We start from the raw sequence: 21,286 nt of genomic DNA, 5'->3' as shown, positions 1-21,286 counted from the left end.
TTATATTGGTATTGACAGGGGGATACCTCTCTAAAGCTAATTATTGTTAAAAAATGCTTTATTTGGGTTCAAACTGTAATACAAGCATGTTTTGAAACCCAAAATAAACACATGGAATTTAAAAGAACTGTCAGACACTTGGGAAAAGTTGTCCTTGCATATTGCCCAGTAGAGATGTGCCTGAATGGGCATGACTAAGAAGCAGAAGTGCCAGAGAAATAGAGGGGGGGAAAAGCATTAAAGTACAAACATAAATTAGGATTAAGAAAGTGACTCTGGAGAAAAGAGTTTACAGTTAGGCGCCTGCCACAGCCGCAGTGGAAACACAAAGACTTGCAGGTCATTAGATGCCTATTCTGTTTGCACAACAGTGTGAAGCTTCTTAATCATTACCTTTACACCTGTTACGCAAAACTCTATATGCATATTCATACTCAACATTAATTTGGTTGTCATTTTCTCAAGGTTACAGTATGTTGGCTACGAAATACTGTTCACTTGTTCCACCTGGGCTGAAGTGTAACCTCTGCCCTAAAACACAGGACTAATAAATATTAAGACTTGCTAAAGACTTTTTCAGTAAAATGTTCTGTGGGACAGGATACATGAACAGAGTAATTCCAGTAATCTGCTCCATAGAATAGGTCTTGATGCATTTCAATGTGTATTAGAAATGGCAGGTACAATCAAATCTGATTACAGTATCTAAGCACCTATAACCCCATTGAAATCAACTCGTGTTGCAGGTCCTTACTGTAGGAAAGAAACTACGCATATAGCTGTGCAGCCTAGGAAAAGAGAAAACTCTCTGGCCATTTTACACCCTTCTTCACACGAAGATGTGAAAATCCTAAGGCTTGAACATCTGGTAATTGTTAGCCATTCTTTTCTACTAAAAGATAGGCCAGACCAAGCGTAAAATAGAAATAAGTACATCCAAGAATCAGCCAAAACACAGAAAACTATTACATGATTTCTTGTACATAGTGAGGACAGTTTAATGTTTTACTCAGAAGTATGTTGACTGTTTCCTGCTGTGACTTTTGATGTCTTTTCATTCACCCTTAACTCCTAATCCCATTAGCATGAGAACAATGCCCTACAGTGTAATTCTTATGCAGTTTTCCGTGCTCTAAATGTTTTTATTACTGATAGATTTTTGTAACTGTGCTGTGCTTCTGTTACTCCAGGTCTTTGTTTCTCAGGGAATTTTAAAGCAATTAACAGTCTTCGTGATTTTCTAATGAACAAACAAACTGTATTTATCACACTTGGTAATAGTTCCTCCTCCTGTCATGTGCTGTATGCATACATGGAGTGTTCCTGTTAAATACACATACTAGAAGGCTTTGCCTTTGGTAAATGTGGTGAACTTCATGATCCTGGCAACGCTGCAGTGTTTTCTTAAAGGTTCTTCAGATAAGCAGCCAGAGCCTGTAAACCTTCCGAGGTTTGTGAAGTCTCAGCTCCTTGACTTCTTACTACTCTGACAGCAGAAAATTCCTCAGCTGAGGATTCAATTCCTTATTGGTTGGGGTTTTTTGGTATCTCTTGGGTTTTTATTTGATGCATAAAGTTGGTTTTGTTCTGGGAGGGGTAAGGATCTTTCAGTTTGTGTTTATTATTCTGAAGCATTAACATTTACTGGTTTCTGTCTATTAACTTCTCCATTTTCATAGCTCTGAAGTACTTTCAGGTAAATCATAAGAACAAAGAGTGTTTGAGGAACATATTCAATTGTGATAACCAACTTTTCCTTTAAAGTTAAAATAAAAAAAACCCTAACCTTTTTTTAATAGGCACTTTTGCACAGGAAGGTGCAAGAATCCAAGCAACTACTATCCCCGAGCATGCATATGTCCCATCAGGAAATTGTCATTCCAGGGCTCTTTCATTTTATGACCAGTTTAAGCTGAACTAGCTAAGAATAATTGTTTATTAGGGACTCACCTCACATGGGATTTTGTTGTATATTGTAGTTTTCAAAATAGCATATAGCCAGTATCTATTAAATCTTTTTTTTTGTATATGATTTCAAGGATACCTCTTAGATCACAGGAGATGTAGGTACACTTTTAAGAGCTGTTTTAGGACATCACTCTTGCCAAACCTCCATGTGCAGAGTACATTTTGCAGCAGCAAAGCCCAATGGTCTGGTTTGGCTGGCAAGAGTGAGAGAATGTTCTGGGGAAAGGGGCTTCGAGCAGCCAAGACTTCTGGAAGCTGAAAGCCTTTTTGGACTTAAGAAAATGAACTATGAGTTATGTCATGTTTACTATGACAATGAGATGCCAAGGTAATTCAAGTGAAGGAGGTACTATGGTGATCTCAAAAGCTATTCATTTTGAGATAAGCACTAAAGTGTCACATCACCATTTAGGATACTCTACTAAAAACTGTCTCACTGTAAAAAACCCAAATGTAACAGTTTTTATTAAATATGAAATGCAAAAATAAACCTCAGGCTTACATGCTTTGTTTTATGAAGTTCATCATTAAAGAAAGGCATTGCATTTTCTCATTTCAGAGAAAGCAGCAATTTTTTTTTCAGTATTCCTAGAGGAACAACCTCTACCCCCAAACTGGTATTTTCAGGATAACTTTATCTTGCAAGATTATTTTGATTGATCAAAGTATTTTTCTTGGTTTTTATTTACTTCTTGTTAATATTGATATTAAAATGTATTGATTTACTTACGTAAGCATCATAGTATTAAAATCAATTTAGATAAGCAATGCTTTTCATTCCAAAATGGTCAAAATGGAATTTGTCACTTCTTTTTTAAAGAACAAGATTTCATTAAGTTTCCACAAAATATTTTCACTTCGTAGGACACCCGCCAGCACCATATGCCGTACACCGTTAGGTGACTGTTAACTTGATTAACAAATACCATTGCTAAAATAGCGGTCTGAATTTCTTTTCAGAAATACGAGAAATCGGAGGGAATCTTATTATCGCGTTCACTGTTGTTCCTCTCCCGGAGCAGCCCACGAGGAGCTGGGAACTGCTCATTTAGTAACAGATACTGGTGGGGGCAAGGAGCCAGCGGGTGAGGAGAGCTCAGCGGGGCACTGCCCGGCGGTGCCGACAACCCCCAGCCCCGCCTGGGCGGCGTTTCGCCTTGGCCCCCTCAGCGCCATCTGCCCGAGCAACTCCGTGCCTCTCAGCCCGGCCGAGGGTCTGCCGGGGCTCCGCGGGGCCCCTGGGCTGTCTGCCCCGCCTGTCCCTGCCGCCGGCGGCCAGGAGGTGGCGGTGGAGCCCAGCGGCAACGGCGGCGCGGGCAGCGGGCAGGCGCCCTGCCCAGAGGCGGCTCAGCCCCCGAGGGCTAGGCTGAGGCGAGCGGGACAGAGCGCGTGCCCGCCCGGCCACGGCTGTTGTGTAGCCGGGCCCCCACTCCTCATGGGCTTCCGGGGCTGGGCGGTGCGGGCCCCGCCGCGGATGGGCCGGGCCGCCCCTTTCCCCTTCCTCTGCTGGCCCGACGCCCCGCGGGGGAGGGAGCGGTGAGCGGGGACGCGGCCCGCCGCCAGGTACCTTCCGCGCCGCGACCCGGAGGAGCGTCAGTCTCCTCCTTTCCGTCCCGGAGGGGCTGAGCTCCGCAGTGCCGGATTTCTCCAGCGTCACGGCTGGAGGAAGGCCGGGGTTGGCGTGGCTCTCGGCGGCAGGCCCGGAGCAGGGGGGCAGGTGGTGGCTCATAAGGGGAATTTCCCCCTAGCGCTCTACACATTGCCCTCTCAGACCCCGCCGGTCTTCGCCCAGCGCCGGGGCCGTGGCACGAAGGGTCGGTGTGAAAGGCCACTATTGGCTGGAGTGAACGCCTGCCCGGGGCCTGATTGCCACCACTATTTCCTCCCACGAAACCCAGACCTCCCGGCGTTTTGCACATCTTTGCACATCCAGCCGCATCTTTAGTCCTTAGAGCAAGCAGCAAGCACAAAGTAATACCCTGTTCTCACTGGGAGTACTGTGCCCAGGGTGAGTGACTGTCAGCAGATGTCTGAGCAGGTGCTGCGGAGGCACGGCTGGGCAAGCGCGAGGCATTCACCCGCTTTGTGGTGTCCACCCAGTTGTTGGCGGGGAGCTGTTCGTTGAAGACCTAGTGCAGCTGCTCTGTTGACTCCTTCGAAATAAGAGCCTGGATTTAAAATAAAGTGCCAGTTCAGGAGATATGTGTGAAACAATATAGTGAGTCTTCCCCTCTTCCTTACAATGCACACTTAGTCCTTGAAGGGCCTTTCTGAAGTTCTTATGAGTTGTTTCAGTGAAGATTGTACTTCAGTGGCACCTGCCCTGGGCAAATGTGCAGTATCTCCACTGTAGAGCACAGTCAACTGTATATACCAGTTAACATGCAGTTTTGGCTCCCACCTTCTACCCCAAGTAATCTTAGAAATTGTGGTCACCGTTCCTATTTGGAAGGAGGCTTCTTATTGAAAACAGAGTGTATGAAGTTGGTAATGATCACAACCGAAAAACGTAGCTGTCTTCTTGCATACTGCTTTTTTATCAACCACTTAGAAGAATCAAAACTATGAGATCTTTCAGGAGTCTTGTATTAGCCTTTTCTTCTGTAAATGACTAAATGATTCAGGATAGTTCTTGTAGAATAGGAAGAAGTTTTTTGACTATTTGATCCTTGCAAACCACATTGATTTAATCATGTCTTATATAGATATTTCAGTTAAACAGAATAACATCATTGCGGAATTCTTCCCAAGGCAGCTAAGAGAATATACAGTTAATTGTTACACTAACAATTCTATAATTAGGTTGAGAAAACAGCAATAAGTGTTACAGTAAAAATATACAATAAAGTTACATTTCTTCAATAGGTCAGTGCAAATAAAGTTATTTTTGGGGATGACGGTTGCCTTTCCAAGACACAATGCTCCAAAATATTGGAACAAGTATAGGAGGCAGCATGTGTGCAAAGTACTAATATTAATAATTCAATTAAATAATATTTTGATGACCTTGACTCTGTCCCTTTGCTTTGTTCTTGCTTTCAGCTTCTATCCCAAGTGGGAGAGGTACCAGGAAGCTGCTTAAAGGGCTACATATTTTTGGGATTCTTTATTATGTTGAAGCAGAAGTGTAGTTGAATAACTTATAATTCTGAAGAAATGTATGCTAAAGACAATACAGAAGGTTAATGGCAAGCTGCAAATTTTTATAACATAATTTATACACCTTAACTTTTTTTTTCATTTATTTTCTCCAGTGACAGCTTTTTTTATCCTCATGAAGAAGATGAGTACTTAAAATCTGTTGCAGCATTTAGAAACTATATCAGTCAGTAGTACTTTCCAATGATGCTTTTTATGCAACAGTCTGCACAGGTAGGCTTTGTGAGCAGATAAGAGTAAGAAAATTTTGTGTATTTGATTGATGTAAACCTCTTTAAAGTTTTATGCATTTTTCTCATCTTTTATCTCCTTTTTTGCTTTAAGCAATGAAAGACTGATGGAAAATTAAATTGCTCTTAGGGTGAGCCAGAGAGTGAAGACCTGTGGATCCAACTTGTGGATTTTCAAAGTCAGATTTTTCGAAGACACAGTGGTCATTGTCATTTTTGAGAGTGGCTGAGAATAAAGTGCAGATTGGTGTAAATGCAATGCTTAATTGACTCTTTTTACCAAGGGGACAGGAGGTTGTGTTGCTTCTGTTCCATCGCTTACAAAAGCATTGCTGTCTGAATATCCAGTGTGTGAAGCAGACATTGCTTGAACTTTTTAGCTGTGCAACTGACCCCAAAATAAGTGCAGGAAGTGGTTTATACAGTAGTATTATGAATGCCAAAACCCATTCAGGTTATTAAGTTGTTGCATATGTTTCCTGTTTAACTCTGTCCTTCGCAGTCACTTTAGCCTTGCTCATTGCCACCGTTCTCAGAAGGTACTTTTTGAAAAGCAGCAGTGCCCTGTATGTCAATAAATAAAGTGTCAGATCATGCAGTGAAGTGCTAGGCAAAAATCACAGTTTAGATGTTTGAATTACTCTGTAAATAAATGGGATTCCTTCTTGCTTTTCCCTAGCAGCACAATTTTCAGGCATGGAAATTTACAACTCTAAAACTCTTTGGAATCTATTTATACTTGTAGTTGGTTGGTTGTTTTTTTAAAGTATGTTTGTAACTGGATTGTGTTTGTTGGAAACACAGATGTGGCTTGTGATAGGCTTGCATTGGGGGTCCTGTAGAATCAAAACTTCAGATACTGACAATGAGGATAGAAGTAGTACAGTGATTCTGGACAGCACACTAAAGAAGCTAAATTTTTGACCTGTAATACAATAAAAATTAGAAAGGTTTTGGATGACTTGCTCATATTTGTTCTCTTTTCTTTATGATTGATAGTGCTGTGCTAGGTCATGATCCAGCATCTGATTGTACTTACTGACTTCGCTGTTGGAATTAGGCTACACACAACTCTGTGTTGGTAATAAGTGATACACTGTGCTGCAAATTGTATATAATCAGGTGACTGGGTGCCATCTGATGTAAAAAAATACACTCCTTCAACTTGATCATTACTGTTTCTAGGTGAACGCTGAACTTAGAGTATCAATATGATACTTTGGCTTTTCACCTTTGTACCTAGCAGACGTAGAGGTAGCCAAGCATAAAACATAATTTCTGCTGACCAGAGCAGCAGCAGAGTACAGGGAAAGAGACAATGTCTTCCAAAACAACTCAACAGGAAAGTCAGACATCTCCACTAAAGCAAACTGGATGGGTAAGCTGGGTTTCCTCCCTTTTATTTTCATGCTATTGCTAGTGAATAACTGGGATTTTGCATTGGTCGCTCTTATTGAAGAGAAAAACAGATGTCTGTTAGCTTAAGCATATAAATGAGCCACACTGCCCAGGTCGCAGAAGGCAGGGACTGGGAGAATGCAGAAGCGCCCACTGTAGGAGAAGATCAGGTTCAAGAATATCTAAGGAACCTGAAGGTGCACAAGTCCACGGGACCTGATGAGTTGCATCCGCGGGTCTTGAGGGAACTGGTGGATGAAGTGGCCAGGCCACTCTCCATCATATTTGAGAAGTCCTGGCAGTCCGGTGAAGTTCCCACCAACTGGAAGAGGGGAAGCATAACCGCCATTTTTAAGAAGGGTAAAAAGGAAGACCCAGGGAACTACAGGCTGGTCAGTCTCACCTCCGTGCCTGGCGAGATTATGGAGCAGACCCTCCTGGAGACTATGCTCAGGCACATGGAAAACAAGGAGGTGATTGGTGACAGCCAACACGGCTTCACTAAGGGCAAATCGTGCCTGACAAACTTGGTGGCCTTCTATGATGGGGTTACAGCGTCGGTGCATAAGGGAAGGGCAGCTGACGTCATCTACCTGGACTTGTGCAAGGCATTTGACACTGTCCCGCACGACATCCTTGTCTCTAAATTGGAAAGACATGGATTCGATGGATGGACCACTCGGTGGATAAGGAATTGGCTGGATGGTCGCACTCAAAGAGTTGTGGTCAACGGCTCAATGTCCAAGTGGAGAACGGTGACGAGTGGCATCCCTCAGGGATCGGTACTGGGACCGGCACTGTTCAACATCTTTGTCGGTGACATGGACAGTGGGATCGAGCGCACCCTCAGCAAGTTTGCCGACGACACCAGGCTGTGTGGTGTGGTCGACACGCTGGAGGGAAGGGATTGCCATCCAAAGGGACCTTGACAGGCTGGAGAGGTGGGCCCATGCAAACCTCATGACGTTCAGCAAGGCCAAGTGCAAGGTCCTGCACGTGGGTCGGTGCAATCCCAAGCGCAACTACAGGCTGGGCGAGGAATGGATTGAAAGCAGCCCCGAGGAGAAGGACTTGGGGGTATTGATTGATGAGAAGCTCAACATGAGCTGGCAGTGTGCGCTTGCAGCCCAGAAAGCCAACCCTGTCCTGGGCTGCATCAAAAGAGGTGTGACCAGCAGGTCGAGGGAGGTGGTCCTGCCCCTCTACTCCGCTCTTGTGAGAGCCCACCTGGAGTACTGCGTCCAGCTCTGGGGGCCCCAGCACAGGAGAGACATGGAGCTGTTGGAGCGAGTCCAGAGGAGGGCCATGAAGCTGACTGGAGGGCTGGAGCACCTCTCCTATGAGGACAGGCTGAGGGAGTTGGGGTTGTTCACAGCCTGGAGAAGAGAAGGCTCTGGGGAGATCTATTTGCAGCTTACCAGTACCTGAAGGGGCCTACAGGAAAGCTGGAGAGGGACTGTTTATCAGGGAGTGTAGTGACAGGACAAGGGGTAATGGGTTCAAGCTGAAGGAGGGTCGATTTAGATTAGATGTTAGAAAGAAATTCTTTACTGTTAGAGTGGTGAGGCACTGGAACAGGTTGCCCAGAGAGGTTGTGGATGCCCCATCCCTGGAAGTGTTTAAGACCAGGCTGGATGAGGCTTTGGGCAATGTGGTCTGGTGGAGGGTCCCTTCCAACCCAAACCATTCTATGATTCTATGATTCTATAAATGAAGAGAAGAAAGGGTAATGTCTTATTCTTCCTGAATCACTACACTCAGAGGGCTAGGAGCTTTTGAGTCTTAAGATAGTGGGCTCTAATTTATGTTATGCCAGTTAAACTAGTTATGAACTGGCAGAGCCCTAGTGTTGCGAGTACTAGTTCAGTATAACCTGTCCCCATCAAGTTGTGCATGTGCGTGTGTATGTATTCAGAAGAGGAAAAGGGAACACTACTGCACAAGAACCTGCCCTCCAGCTCTACAGAGGATGAGCATTCCCCTCTGCTGGAGAAATTGGCTACCCATGGGAGTTCAAATTTTGCCATTTTATGCTATAAGCATGGAATTAACCACAAGGAATTTAAATGTGGTACGACCTTGTTGCTAACCAGTCACTGCCAGAGAGTAGCAAAAGTGGGCTGATGTGCAAGGGAAGGTGACCTGGGAGCCACAAGTGACAGCAAGGCGGGCAGGGCTTGTGACTTCAGGGACAAGGAGTACAGCCCCACAGTATTCCAAAAAGAGGAGCAGAGCAGATTAGTGATGTTCACTGGGGTCAGCCAACAGTTGGTTCAGTGATTGCCGGGCAAGTCCATAGGAATAAGGCAAGTCTGATGGTAAGCCAGGACGTCAAGTTAGCAAGGCAAGGTATGGATCATTATGGTAAAAGGCCAGGTACAGGCCTACCTACAATACAGTTAAGGCAAGGGCCTGAGCTTAAATGCAGCTCCTGAGCAGAGGGGCAGAGGCCCTGGGCAAAGCTTCTTGTAGCTCGCTCTCCCAGCTTCACTGTTTTCACAGCAGTCTAATTCAGTGTTACACAACTGTGCCATGTTAGAGCTGACTTTGAGCCCAAGCAACAAAACCCGTGGCAGGGTGTGTACAGAGGCAGAAAGGTTGCAAAGCCTGTTGGTGCACTTAGGGCCCTGACACTCATTTCCTTATCTGTCACTCAGCCTGTTTGGATTTTATTGTATTTGCTGTGACCTTGCTGTGAAACCAGTTTGGAGTGGTTCTCTAGGGTCTGGCGTGGAGTCAAGTCTCTAGTGTGTACCCAGGCAGCACCACCATTAACTTTAGTGGGAGTAGTGCTTGAAGAAGGACTGAGATATTAATTAGCTAAAATGTGAAATGTGCGGCTCCAGCCAATAAATGCATTTCATTATTATGGTTACAAAATCATGGATCAGTTGGGCACAAAATGAGGTAGAATTCTGCAATACACTAATGTGCTCTTTTCCCCAAGGCACTGCTTGTTCTACAAAGTCTGGTTTTGCTTTCAGTAAAAGGTATGTTTGTAGAGGTTGTGGTTTTACAGAAAAATGTTAAAATTTCAACTAATTTTAACTTAATGACGACCCCTTCTTTCCCTCAACTTTTATTGCTGAGCACGATGTCATACGGTATGGGATATCCTTTGGGTTGGTTGGGGCAGCTGTCCCAGCTGTGTCCCCTCCCAACTTCTCATGCACCCCCAGCCTACTCGCTGATGGGGCAGCCTGAGAAATAGAAAAGGCCTTGACGCTGTGCAAGCACTGCTCAGCAATAACTAAAACATCCCTGCATTATCAACATCGGTTTGGTCACAAATCCAAAATGCAGCACCATACCAGCTACTATGAAGAAAATAAATTCCTTCCCAGACAAAACCAGTACACCTGTATATTTTAGATGTCCAGTAATAATACTACGAGTGCTAACACTGATAACCAAGTCATCTCTTAAAGAAAGAAAAATAACATACTTATATCCATATGTCAATACCCTGGATAGCATAATGCAAGAGAGTATACTGTCACTTTTTTCTCACAATGAAAAGGGGAAAAAAAAGAGCTACCATTAGCCTAAAAGAAGCCTGTCGGCAAGCTAATTATTATGAAGGTGAAGCCAGGATGGTTGAGTTCAATTAATGCCATGAGTATACTTAAACTGCTCAGAGAGAAAGTTAGGCTAGTTAGGGGAATCTGACAGAGTTTATGTTGACCCTCTTCTGAATACTTGTAAAATCTACTCTTACTGAACTTAAATTGACTTCCATATGGGGCAGAACTTCATTTTTATAAACTACCGCTCTGCCTTTATTTCCTGTAATTTCTTTCCCAGAAAGCTGATATAGCTTGTAGCAATGAAATGGCTAACAGAAATAAAGTAATATACATCTGGGGTAAGCAACAGCTGAGCTATTTTAGGAAAGTATCCACCAACCGGATGAGTGGTTTTAACTTTAAAGCCTATGTAGTTCTTTCTGTTTCTGTATTGGGGAATCAAGTATTTCTTCACACTGCTAACAACAGAACAAGGAGTTTTGCTTGTTTGGTTGTTTTTGCATTGTTTTTTTTTTTTTTTAATAATTTGTCTTCTTTAATTGTTTTGGGTTTTTTTTCTTCCTGTGAGATTAAATTCAATGAACTAACGCAGGTTTATCCTTTTAGCCAATGTTCTATTGTCCCATCTCACAAACTTCCAATGCTGGAGAAATTGCAAGGATCCGTGAAGAATGCAAAAAGGAAAGTTTCTGGTACAGAGGTGAGTGATCCAAACTTGTTCTTATCACACAGAGAATGACTTCTTGATGTAGTTATGCAAAACTGGCTGCAAAATACCATGCCGTTTATTGTAATACATTGGGTTTTGTTGGAATATTATTGTGGGTTAACTCTGTCACCTTATTTTGAGCAATATGTTATTATAGTGTTAATTTAATTATTTGCATAATCATTGTAGGTAAAAGTGTTTGAACTAAGCTGTTGTTTAATATGAACTTACTTTAACAACCACATAGTTGGTTCTATTCTTGAAATCCATTATTAAAATTACATTAGGAATGTTTTACTTTATTACATACTTATTCTTGCCCTTGAATGAAAGGCAGGCATGGCTATGTGTCCTGGGTCTGTGAAACTCTTTAGGTGTTAGGACATCTGAAAGATGAGTTAATCAGTGGTTTAGTGCCTTTTAAGTCCACCATGTCAGTTTGTATCTAAATTATACATTTTCTAAAAGGAGAAGATTGAAAAGGGTTTCAGTATTTAATCAGAGCTGCTGTCATTACTAGTGTTGCAGTACTGAGAGGAGATACTCAGATTACTGAAGTTATTATTTAAAAAATATATATAATGCATTAGCTCCAGATGCTACAGCATGCCTGATGTCTGTGTGAACACATCCTTGCTTTGAAGAGACACTAATCTGAATGAGCAGATGTAATAGGTGACTGAGTATGCAAAGTAAATGTTTAGAAGATGAGTAATGTGTTTAACATTATAAACATATAAAACATTTAACATATAAGAGAGTAATGTATTTAACAAATATGTATCAATTTTTGGCTGATCCCAGATACAATCCTCCTTATTTTTACAGCTCTTCCTTTGTCTCTTGGGAGCATGCTTGTCACCCAGGGGCTAGTCTCAAAAGGTAAATATAAAAAATACATGATGGTCCTAAGTTACGAAGTTGAGACTCTGGAATTACTGCTGAAATGCAAGTTTCCCTAAAGCCTGCTGTTTTTCAAGATCAATATTCCTCTTACTCATCACCATCATTGTTATAGTGATTTGATCATTATGTGTGCATTGCCACAGTCATTCTTTTGAAAGAATATGAACTGAAAAGACAATTCACTAATTCAAAGATTGGTGGCTAGATTCTGTCACCACATGTATTTGTGTAGAGTCTTCACTGGAGCCACTTGTAGGGCAAAGCATTGTACAACCTGAGCAAGGGCATCAGATTCAGGTGCTGTAGGTAATGGGAGACAGCAAATGGAGGAGGTAGAAGTGGCTTAGACTTTTCTCACTGTGTGTGGTTGCAAGCCCCTTGTTTTGCTCCAGCCACTATTACCATGTTTCCTCCTCATCATTCCTTTTTTTTTTTTTTTTTACTAAGATTATGAGGACTACAGTAGAAAACCTAAAAGCCGTGCTATACCACAAGAGGCTGATGTGGGTTCCCTGTTGCATCCTTGACCTATGAGCTTGTAGGCAGAGAGGGAAGAAGCAAGGGAGACTGTGAGGAAAGGCAAAGGTTTACGCATTTGAAAAGGGGTGAGCAGTGATAGGAGGGGCACCGAGTTTATCTCGCTAGCTAACATGCCACCCTCTGGCATGAGGTACTCAGTTTCTCTCCATTGTACTTGGACATTTCTTATCAGCTGTGAAATAACAAATGCCCATATTAAATAATCATTACAACGTGTCAACAATTGGAGGGGGGGGGCTCTTTAGAAACAACAATTTTATTCCTCCCTCCCCTGAAAGACCCAATTTAAAATTGCATAGATGCAAGTGGGCGAAGGCCCTTGCACTTAGCATAGACTGAATGTTCCTCTGTCTAAACACTCCTCTCTGATGACTGCACACAATAGCTGGAGCTTCTGAGCCTCATTAATTCTGTCTGAATGCATGTAACAGTGCAAACAGTGTTCGCTTCCCTTCCCTTTGCCATGGCAATCTTGCTATGTGGAGCCCTCCTCCACAGTATGGCACTCCTCTGCCAGACGCACACACTTGCAGAGTGTTCCACCTCTGGGTGTTAACATGGGAAATTCTGGTAGGAAAAGCTAATCTTTCAGTTTTCATGTTCAGCACACTGTATTTTCCTCATAAAGGCCAAAATGTCTGATCTCTTCTCCAGAGGAGGAGGCTAGATGTCTGTGGTACAGTTTAACACAAGTTTAATCACTGGCCACAGAAAACTATTGAAGAGCAGCTTGGGCCTGCTTCTCGCAGCACAAGGAGCTGGACCCTGACTAAGAGATTTCAGTTCACTGTGATACTTGCAAGGTTGGTTTGTGCTGAAACATAAGCCACCATCTCTTCCTCCTGCAGTGCTGCAGGTGTCACCAGTGGCAGCCATGCTGTTTTCATGTTGATTTACACTCCAGACTCCTGCCTGAAGTGAATCCTGCAAAGTCCAGATTTTTTTTCCTCCTATAACTCTATGACTGCACCAAAACGGATGCACTAAGAACTAGTGGAATGGAAAGTACTCTGATGTTCCTAAATCTGAGTTAGTGGACTTACAAGATTTTTGTACAGTCGTCACCTTCAGAAATGCAAAAGCTTGTAGGAAAAATACTGTCTTTGGTTTTGAGTGCTGGTGAGTTCCTCAAATGGGTAAGTTTTCTGACTATTTCCTTTTATTGTAGGCATTTTCTCAGCAAGCCCAAGATTTGGTGCATTACCTAAGATGGCAAGTAAGTTGTACCCAATTCTAAAAGGAAAAGAAAGGTTATTTACAGGCAATCTGCAGACCTTAGATGCATCTCTCTAAATCTCTTTTCAAACTCTTCCTTTTTTGGAATTTATGAGATGTTACCACATTGCTTTAGCAAATCAGAATTCTGCTGTGTTTAAAAATAAATGTTTGAAATAAGATTCTTTTAATGTAAACATTTCAGTAGCAGCTTATATTTACTTAATTTATCCTTTCAAACTGGTAAAAACTTTAATCTCACCTTTGTTTTATAAATAATGTCAGCCTCATTGATCAGCCATGCTTAGCAGATCACACAGCTTATGGTATCGAGGGGCCATCATAGTGTATATAAAATACTGTGTTCCTTTTCATATGTTCATTTGATTTATTTTAACTGTCTAGTTCATGACCATGTTGATAAAGAAAACAAAAGCGCAGAAACTGTACAGTAAGGTGACTCTTAAATGGCGAGAAATTAAGTTGATTCCCCCTTCAGCTGAAGTTCAACAGAAAACTGAGGATGTTGAAGTAATATTTTTATTCTGACTCTGTAATGAGTGAAACCCCAGTGCACTAGTATGGCAGGCTGACGTTATAGCTTCTTACAAGTCCTGAGAGGATAAGTGTTAAAATTGTGATCATCAGAAATACCGTGGTGTGCATACAAGGGCAAGAGAAATTAGTGCTGACATTGTGATTTAGTTTCATTGTGGGCTTTCTCTATAATCTGGTCCTCTGAATCTGAAATCTTGTAATTCCAAGTCAATATGATAGCTTCTTCCTGTCTGCACTGTTTTGAACCAGTTGCTGTGTCTCATGATAGGTAGCTGGTTTTTAATAGCTGTTGAAACCATCCCTGTAATCCCTGTATAACTTCACATGTGTTTGCGACATGTTTTGAGAAGACATGCTACATACAATTCATCGCATGATTAAAATGGAGCCTGTTGCATCATTAACTCTCGATTTAAGCTCTTGTATTAACAGTGGTTTTTTAATCTGTCTTTATAGTTGCTGGTGTCTTAGGTTTTGCCATTGGAAAGATGTCATACAGAGGAAAATGCCAAAAAAAGTTCCAGAAAATTGGTGTTGTACCATTAGGTCCACAAAAAAAGAGGTTTGTGCTTATTTAAATCTTTAATTCTAGATCAAAACAGTCTTTACAATAGTAAAAGTAATATGCAGCAAAACTATGCATTTAAATTTTGTGATCAGCTCATGAGATACTACTCATATTCTTAGGCTATATATGTCAGTATTAGAAACTACTAAATATTCTTCAGAAAATGGAAATGTAAACTCAGTGTAATACCTGTTATTAGGAAACCTGTTATTTAAATGAAATTATCATACTTTTAAGTGTGATTGAACAACAGTTACTAGTTCTCTTTCCATCTAATATTGTGCCTCTAAGTGTCTCATGATCTTCTATATCACTCGTCCCATTGAGTCCTCCGTTGTACCATACATCTGGCCAAATGCACTGCAGATTGTTTTTTTACACTATCCTCATATTTTAACAACAACTTCAATCTCAAACCTCTGTGGTTTTGCCCAACCTCATACTGTCCTGCCAGACCATGAAGAGCACAAACTGCAAGGGTATTTTTCCACCTTGCAACTGTAATCATATGGTAGATCTCAATGGTTGCCTCCTGTCACCTCCATGTTTTAGTCATTGTTTTCTAAACTTCATATAAATTACTCTTTCCCATCAAATCACACTCTAACTTCCTTCCAAGCTCCTCCTTCAACTGCCAGTACTACTCTTCATTCCCAGCATGGCTTCTCATATGCACCTTTCACACACAAAATGTATTTCCAAAAATCCTACCCACAAAATCATTCTCCTCTGTCTTTCCACATCTTTCCACCAGACCAATGTTAGTTTTTATGCCTATGAAAATGCCCAGCTGATAATGGGAAGCTTCTTCATTGTTCACATGTCTCTCCACTTCCATTCTTCCCCCACATAACAAAGCTATTACTTTCCTCACATGGTGTTATACAAAGTGGCTATTTGTCACTCTTTTGTATTACATGCTTCGCTCCTAACTCTGTTTGCTCATTATTGATAGGTACAATGGCAAGGACTGTCTTTTCCTGCTTAGAAAATCCTATTATATTTTGATGATTGCTGGAAATGGTAGTTAAGAATAATAATTAATGGGGGTTTATTGGTTGAGACATTTAGATGTCATCTTTTGTAGTTTATGTCCTATAAAGCAGTTACAACAATTGGAGAATATAGGCAAGAGATTACTTCTTCGAGAACATTTGCGAGCATGCTATATGTTTGTATTAGAAGAAATCCAGCAAAATTCTTGAACAATTTATCTGCTTTGAATATTGTAGGCATTGTCATCATACTTGCAAAGAATGTGAAGCAAAATTAGGATCAAATGACAAAGAAAGTTCAGTTCCTTCAGCATCTTAGTCCCAGGTAGGCAACTTTGAATTTTAAAATAAACTCTTGATTTATTTTCCATGTTGAGTGATATTCTTGTTTGAAACCTGTGAACAATATAATGAAAATCATGGATTTTAATCAGGGATTAAAATCTGAGCATTATTCAAACAAATATTTTCTGTCTGTGATGTGTAATTTGTTTCTTCATTTTTACCTTACATACCTTTCATGCTAATTTTAAATCCCTCATTTCTGAGGAATTTCTGCTTTAGCTGTAGCATTGTTTATTCACCTAATTGGAACTAACTTTGATTGACTGCTTGTATGAAAACAAATATAACTCCTTTCAATTTCCAACTTTTTTACTTAATCAAATAATTATGGATAATGTTGATATTTAAAAATACATTGAAATATTGAGAATCTAAAAGCAGACACAGTTGGGAGTGGGTTTTTCGTTTGTTTGGTGGGTTGTTTGTTGTTTTTTCACCCAGTACTATGGTTTGGGCAAAGCCTTAGTGAAGGTAGTTTAAGAGTGGTGCTAGAGCAACTGCAGGCTGGGGCAGGGGAGACAGCCTGTGTGATGTTTTCACCTGGAATGGGGAAAATTCTCTTTGCAAAAAAACACGAGTTTACAGAGTGGAAGGCAGGGAAGTACTTAAAGCACTTTCTTTTCTATGAAAACCAGGCCAGCAGCTGGGCTTTTTAAAAGCATTTTCACACATTCTGCTTGTGGTAAGCTGTGGCCTACATTTCTCACAGGCAGGAGAACGTGTGAAAGTGCAAATAGCTTGGCTGCCTGTGAGAAAGGAGAGCAGAGGGCCTGTCTGAAATCCTGCTGTGTAAGTTTGTTATGGCTCTTAACTGTAGCTTGGAAAAAAAGCCTGATGCAAAAATTGTTGGATTGAGTCCCTTTGGCATATATTATGTAGGAATTTAGGCAAGGATATTGATAATGGTCCCTTTCTCACTCTGAAGTGCATGGCTGCAGACAATCTTACAAGGAGGGGTATCCTAGCAGAACCTGTTTACTTACCCAGAGGAGAGATTTTGATCGATTTTCACTATGCAACAATACATCACAGCAGTAAAGATTGTCCTGAAAGAAGCCATTACAATAAATGCTTGGTTTTAATCAGCTTTGCCATTGCTTGAGCATTTTATATCAAGAACTGCAAATGCTCAGCCACTAGCAGAAAATCCATTTTGGCTTAGGCTCACCTAATAGGGTTGCTGCCAAAATGGGCAGCGCTTCTCCTGTGCCTGCTGAAGCACTATGTCCGTCCAGATCAGCTTGCTGCTCTGGCTGGGTATCAGACCCGTAAGGAAAGGGAAAAAAACAACCCCAAACCTTACTGAGGGGTAACTTGCTAGTGCCAGCACTAAGGAGGGAGCAAGCCAGGCTTAGATAACTGTGAATGAATGACACCCTAAATCCATTAGCAGTTGTGAGCTTAATTAAGCCCTTGCATTACTGTGCTGATTAAGTGCTTTTGAAGATTTTCTCTTAAATAAATGTTTGCTTATGTAGGTCACTATCCTCACCTATTTCAGTTGAGGACCCCAAAGCACATTTAATTGAGGACGGTCACTTACTAGCAATTACCTGTGTAGTGGAATCAAATGTTGATGGAGGTTTGTCAGAGCTGGAGCTTGCTGAATCTTAAATCCAAACACATTTTCTTTTTCAGTTTTTTTTTTTCCTTTTTCAGCCTTCCTCTGTGAGCTGACAGTATTTTTTCTGGTGTATAAGTACCAATTAGCTTTTAAATAAATTCCACATTGTCTCAAATACAAAGGAGTCTTGCAGCTGTGTGAAGGGAAGAATGCAGGATGCTACAGGCCCTTCTGTTTTCCTCCTGCAATAGGTCCTGGAATTTCTTCTGTGGAACCTGTTCGAGCTCACATGTTCATCAAAGACCTTGATTGCTGCACTTTTTACCAGCCAATTAGGTCTTGTTTGGTTTTTAAAAAGGCTAGAAAGCTTAGTCAGAAACACGGTCTGAAAACAAATTTAAGACAAGTGTATTTCTTTCAAATTGTAATTGCTGGAAGGAAAAAGCAATTATATTTGGGCCAGAGTGATATTTTGAATTTGCCAGAAATCAGTTTTGATGGACAGGTTTTAGAAACTTGGGAAAATAAATACTGTAAACATTGTGTTCTTTTCTGTATTGTTAAACAATGAAAAGAATAACCTGATAGCCTCTTTTATGTTTTAATAAAACCTCTTAACTTAGCATGCTATGCTCTAAAAATGTATAGAGACCCTACTGAGCACATCTGACCACTATCCATGCTAAGCGTACATTGAAAGCTCTGGCATTGCGTAAGAGAACCATCCATATAAAATTATACATGTGTTGATGAGTCCAAAGGTAATGTCTTTTATCCTCAGGGACTTTGCAGAGTTCTCAGAGAAATCACCAAGAAGCTGCACATTTCACATCGAAAACAAGATGCCACTCCGCTAAATAACGGGTCCTTTCATTCCATTTACAGATGCGGTGAGGATGATAAAAGTCTTATGGATCAGCTTTTTCTTTCAAGGCTTTATTCTGTAGAGAAGAAATAATGTCTTTGGTTGGTGTAAATCGGCTTATTTGAAGTAGTTGCTTAATGTTATATAGTTCTGTTCATAGTAAATACTAATTTCTTGTAATGTACTTTTTGGTTTTTCCTCTTCTCTGTCTTCTTGGCATGTTTTAGTTTATTTTCCTCTCTTCAGTGCAATTTAGCTCTTAGTGCTAAAAAATTAAATTTGTCTATTGTACTTAGATGCTGGCAATACTTCATGTAGCGAGCAAAATAGCATACACTGGAATGTTTTGCAAGGGTGTTTAAATGATTTTGCACAGTGAAGCAGCTATTCAGGCTTTGAGCTGACTCCTTGTTTATGTACTCTTTTAAGAGTACTAAGCTAGAAGTTCGTTAGGGTATTGTCACACTGCAGCTACTGTGCTAAACCAACTTTTAATAGGCTAGTTTTACATAAAAGTCCACTTTGCTGGACATGCCACATTCATAATGAACAAGAAGATACAATATTTTGGAACAGTTTATGATCTACATGTAATCCAAGGCTAGTAGATGTTGAGAAAAAACTAGATGGCATATGCTCTCTACAAACAGCACGACACACTAACTTCCATGAAATATCTCAGGAAGTCAAAAGCAGACACTTCCCCTAAAGACAGCGGTGGTGTTCACATAGAAATCAAATGTGCAGCTACTGAAAAGTTTGGGCTTCACTGTCAGTTGATGAAGCTTGTCTTTTTTGTTATGGGGTTTTTTTGTTTGCTTTTATACTATGCCTATGGTTAGTACCCCTTTTTTGAACCAGCTTCTCTGGGCATCTTTACCTGGGCACAAAGAGATTCTGCAAGTAGGATATATGGAATGTAAAAGTATAAAGTAACTATTAATTGGTTACTACACACAAAAGACATTCTGGATTTAACAAGCTATTAGGCTAAATACTCACCACCCTGATAAGGCACTTGGAAAGTCTTTCCTAGTCAGGCAACCACCAGGCAGGAGGAGAAGGGTTAGACTAACCAGCCTCTCTGGGTTTTTTTTCCTCCTTTAAGATTTTATACCTTTCCAAATTGTTGTTTGCCCTCTTGAATTCTTGAGCTACTAAGAACGCTTGTCTCAACAGGGACTTTAATTTTATACTTTTTACCATTCTGCAGACTTTTTCCACAGCTCTTTCTCAGCAGTCTGAGTCAAGGGTACACAGCTGTGGTGTATCAGAGCTGATGCTTGGTGTAGAGGCAGGTACACCTTGGGGAGCCTTCAGCAGGGGCTGTGGGGAGACAGGGTTACACAACCACAGAGAAGTCAACCTCCTTTGTGAAAATAATGTCATTATCACAGGTGTATTGTGATAGCCAGCAAAACTTGCATGGTGACATGTCTTAGCTACTTTCCCTTCATCTGACATCTGCTGTCAAGATAACAGCAACAAACTGCACCAAGGTTAGTCATGCCTGGGTTATCTGAGGCAAGCCATGACATCCATGTGATGCTGAGAAGATTGATGCACGTGATGGAGGACCTTTCATGCCAGGCTGTCAGAGATTGTTCTTGTGGTCTGTGCTACCTCCTGGGGTTACAACTTAGCTTTAAATGTAATTTTGTTCAGGCCTCCTATTACTTTGCTGTAATGAATGTACTGTTATATAAAAATTACCGTCTCCTTTTTTTCTAAATTTATTTCCATACTTTGATTACCTAATTGTGTGGATTGTGTTCATGAGTTACTATGATACTGTTATGAAATAAAGGCTGTTTGTGAATCTGAGCTGTATTAGCACTAAATTAGTGCATATCAAAGGAAAAATGAGCACAGTTTATGGGCAAAGTGTTCTTTAGAAGGTCTTTAAAAGTATTTTTCTGTACTTCAGAGCATTTATGGCCAAATAATTATTTAAGCCTGTCAGGTATCAGGCTCCACATAATACTCCTTGATCTGAGAAGTAACAGGGGGTATGTTTTGGCAAGGTTGTGATTCAATGTTGTTAAAATACAATTTTTCCTGCTTTGCTCAACCAACAGTCTAGTCAAGTGTGCAGCTGGGCTACAAGCCTTTATAATGAGGTAGTAATGATGTTGCAATATTTCTTAAAAATGTAAAATAACATAAATTTTAAAGTTAACTGACTCTCCCAAAAGCACCAGCCACAAAAGGATAGGGAAGACTTACAACACATTCTGTACTGTTACTTGATTTGATAAAATTGGAGCCATCTGGCTTTCATTGTGCTGTGACTTACAAGTGTGTTGGAGTTTTTCTGGTGACTGGATGTGTGTTCAGGGGGTGGAATCAGAGAGATGCTGGATTTTTTAGCACTGGATGGTTTACAGGACCTAGTTAAACTTTTAAGCTTAAGGCTTGACAAAGAAATATGAAAAAGTGCCTCGTAGTTCACAGGAGAAGTTCTGTAAGAAAGGTGTTGGGGTGTTAGTAGTTATGCTCCATGATGCAGAAAGGAACATTTAAATGCATACTGATTATTCTACTTTATTACTTTATGCAAAAGGGAGACAGGAAGAACTGGACAAAACCTCATGTGCTCTCATGGCCAGACCCTCATGATTTTTCTGCTTGGGAAGATAAGCTACTGATGATTAACAAAGAGTGCTCTAAGAACTGTAAGTTAGTACAGCTGTTTTGTAGTAATTATGCACAATTTAATGAGCTAACCTATGTTGACTG

At 41.0% G+C, this 21,286-nt stretch overlaps 1 protein-coding gene across 5 annotated transcripts; it reads left to right on the top strand.

Moving 5' to 3' along the window:
* Positions 1-3,344: 3,344 nt before the first annotated feature.
* OCIAD2 (OCIA domain containing 2) lies at positions 3,345-20,369 on the top strand. Of its 5 annotated transcripts, none has more exons than XM_054823129.1 (8): positions 3,345-3,531; positions 5,223-5,340; positions 10,889-10,982; positions 11,820-11,873; positions 13,606-13,653; positions 14,667-14,772; positions 16,011-16,098; positions 18,464-20,369. In XM_054823129.1, the coding sequence occupies exons 2-7, from the start codon at positions 5,311-5,313 to the stop codon at positions 16,090-16,092; spliced, it is 414 nt and encodes a 137-aa protein (XP_054679104.1). In that variant the 5' UTR covers positions 3,345-3,531; positions 5,223-5,310; the 3' UTR covers positions 16,093-16,098; positions 18,464-20,369. The 5 variants fall into 5 exon arrangements, with proteins under 5 accessions (XP_054679104.1, XP_054679105.1, XP_054679103.1 ...); XM_054823130.1 differs by lacking the exon at positions 3,345-3,531 and adding an exon at positions 3,553-3,976; XM_054823128.1 differs by lacking the exons at positions 3,345-3,531; positions 5,223-5,340 and adding an exon at positions 6,606-6,735 and having other exon boundaries at positions 18,568-20,369.
* The last annotated feature ends 917 nt before the right edge of the window (positions 20,370-21,286 follow it).

Source organism: Grus americana, chromosome 4 (assembly GCF_028858705.1).
Source record: "Grus americana isolate bGruAme1 chromosome 4, bGruAme1.mat, whole genome shotgun sequence".
Taxonomy (NCBI): domain Eukaryota; kingdom Metazoa; phylum Chordata; class Aves; order Gruiformes; family Gruidae; genus Grus; species Grus americana.
The sequence above is the reverse complement of the archived record's forward strand: the minus strand, read 5'-3'. Positions and strand labels throughout refer to the sequence as shown.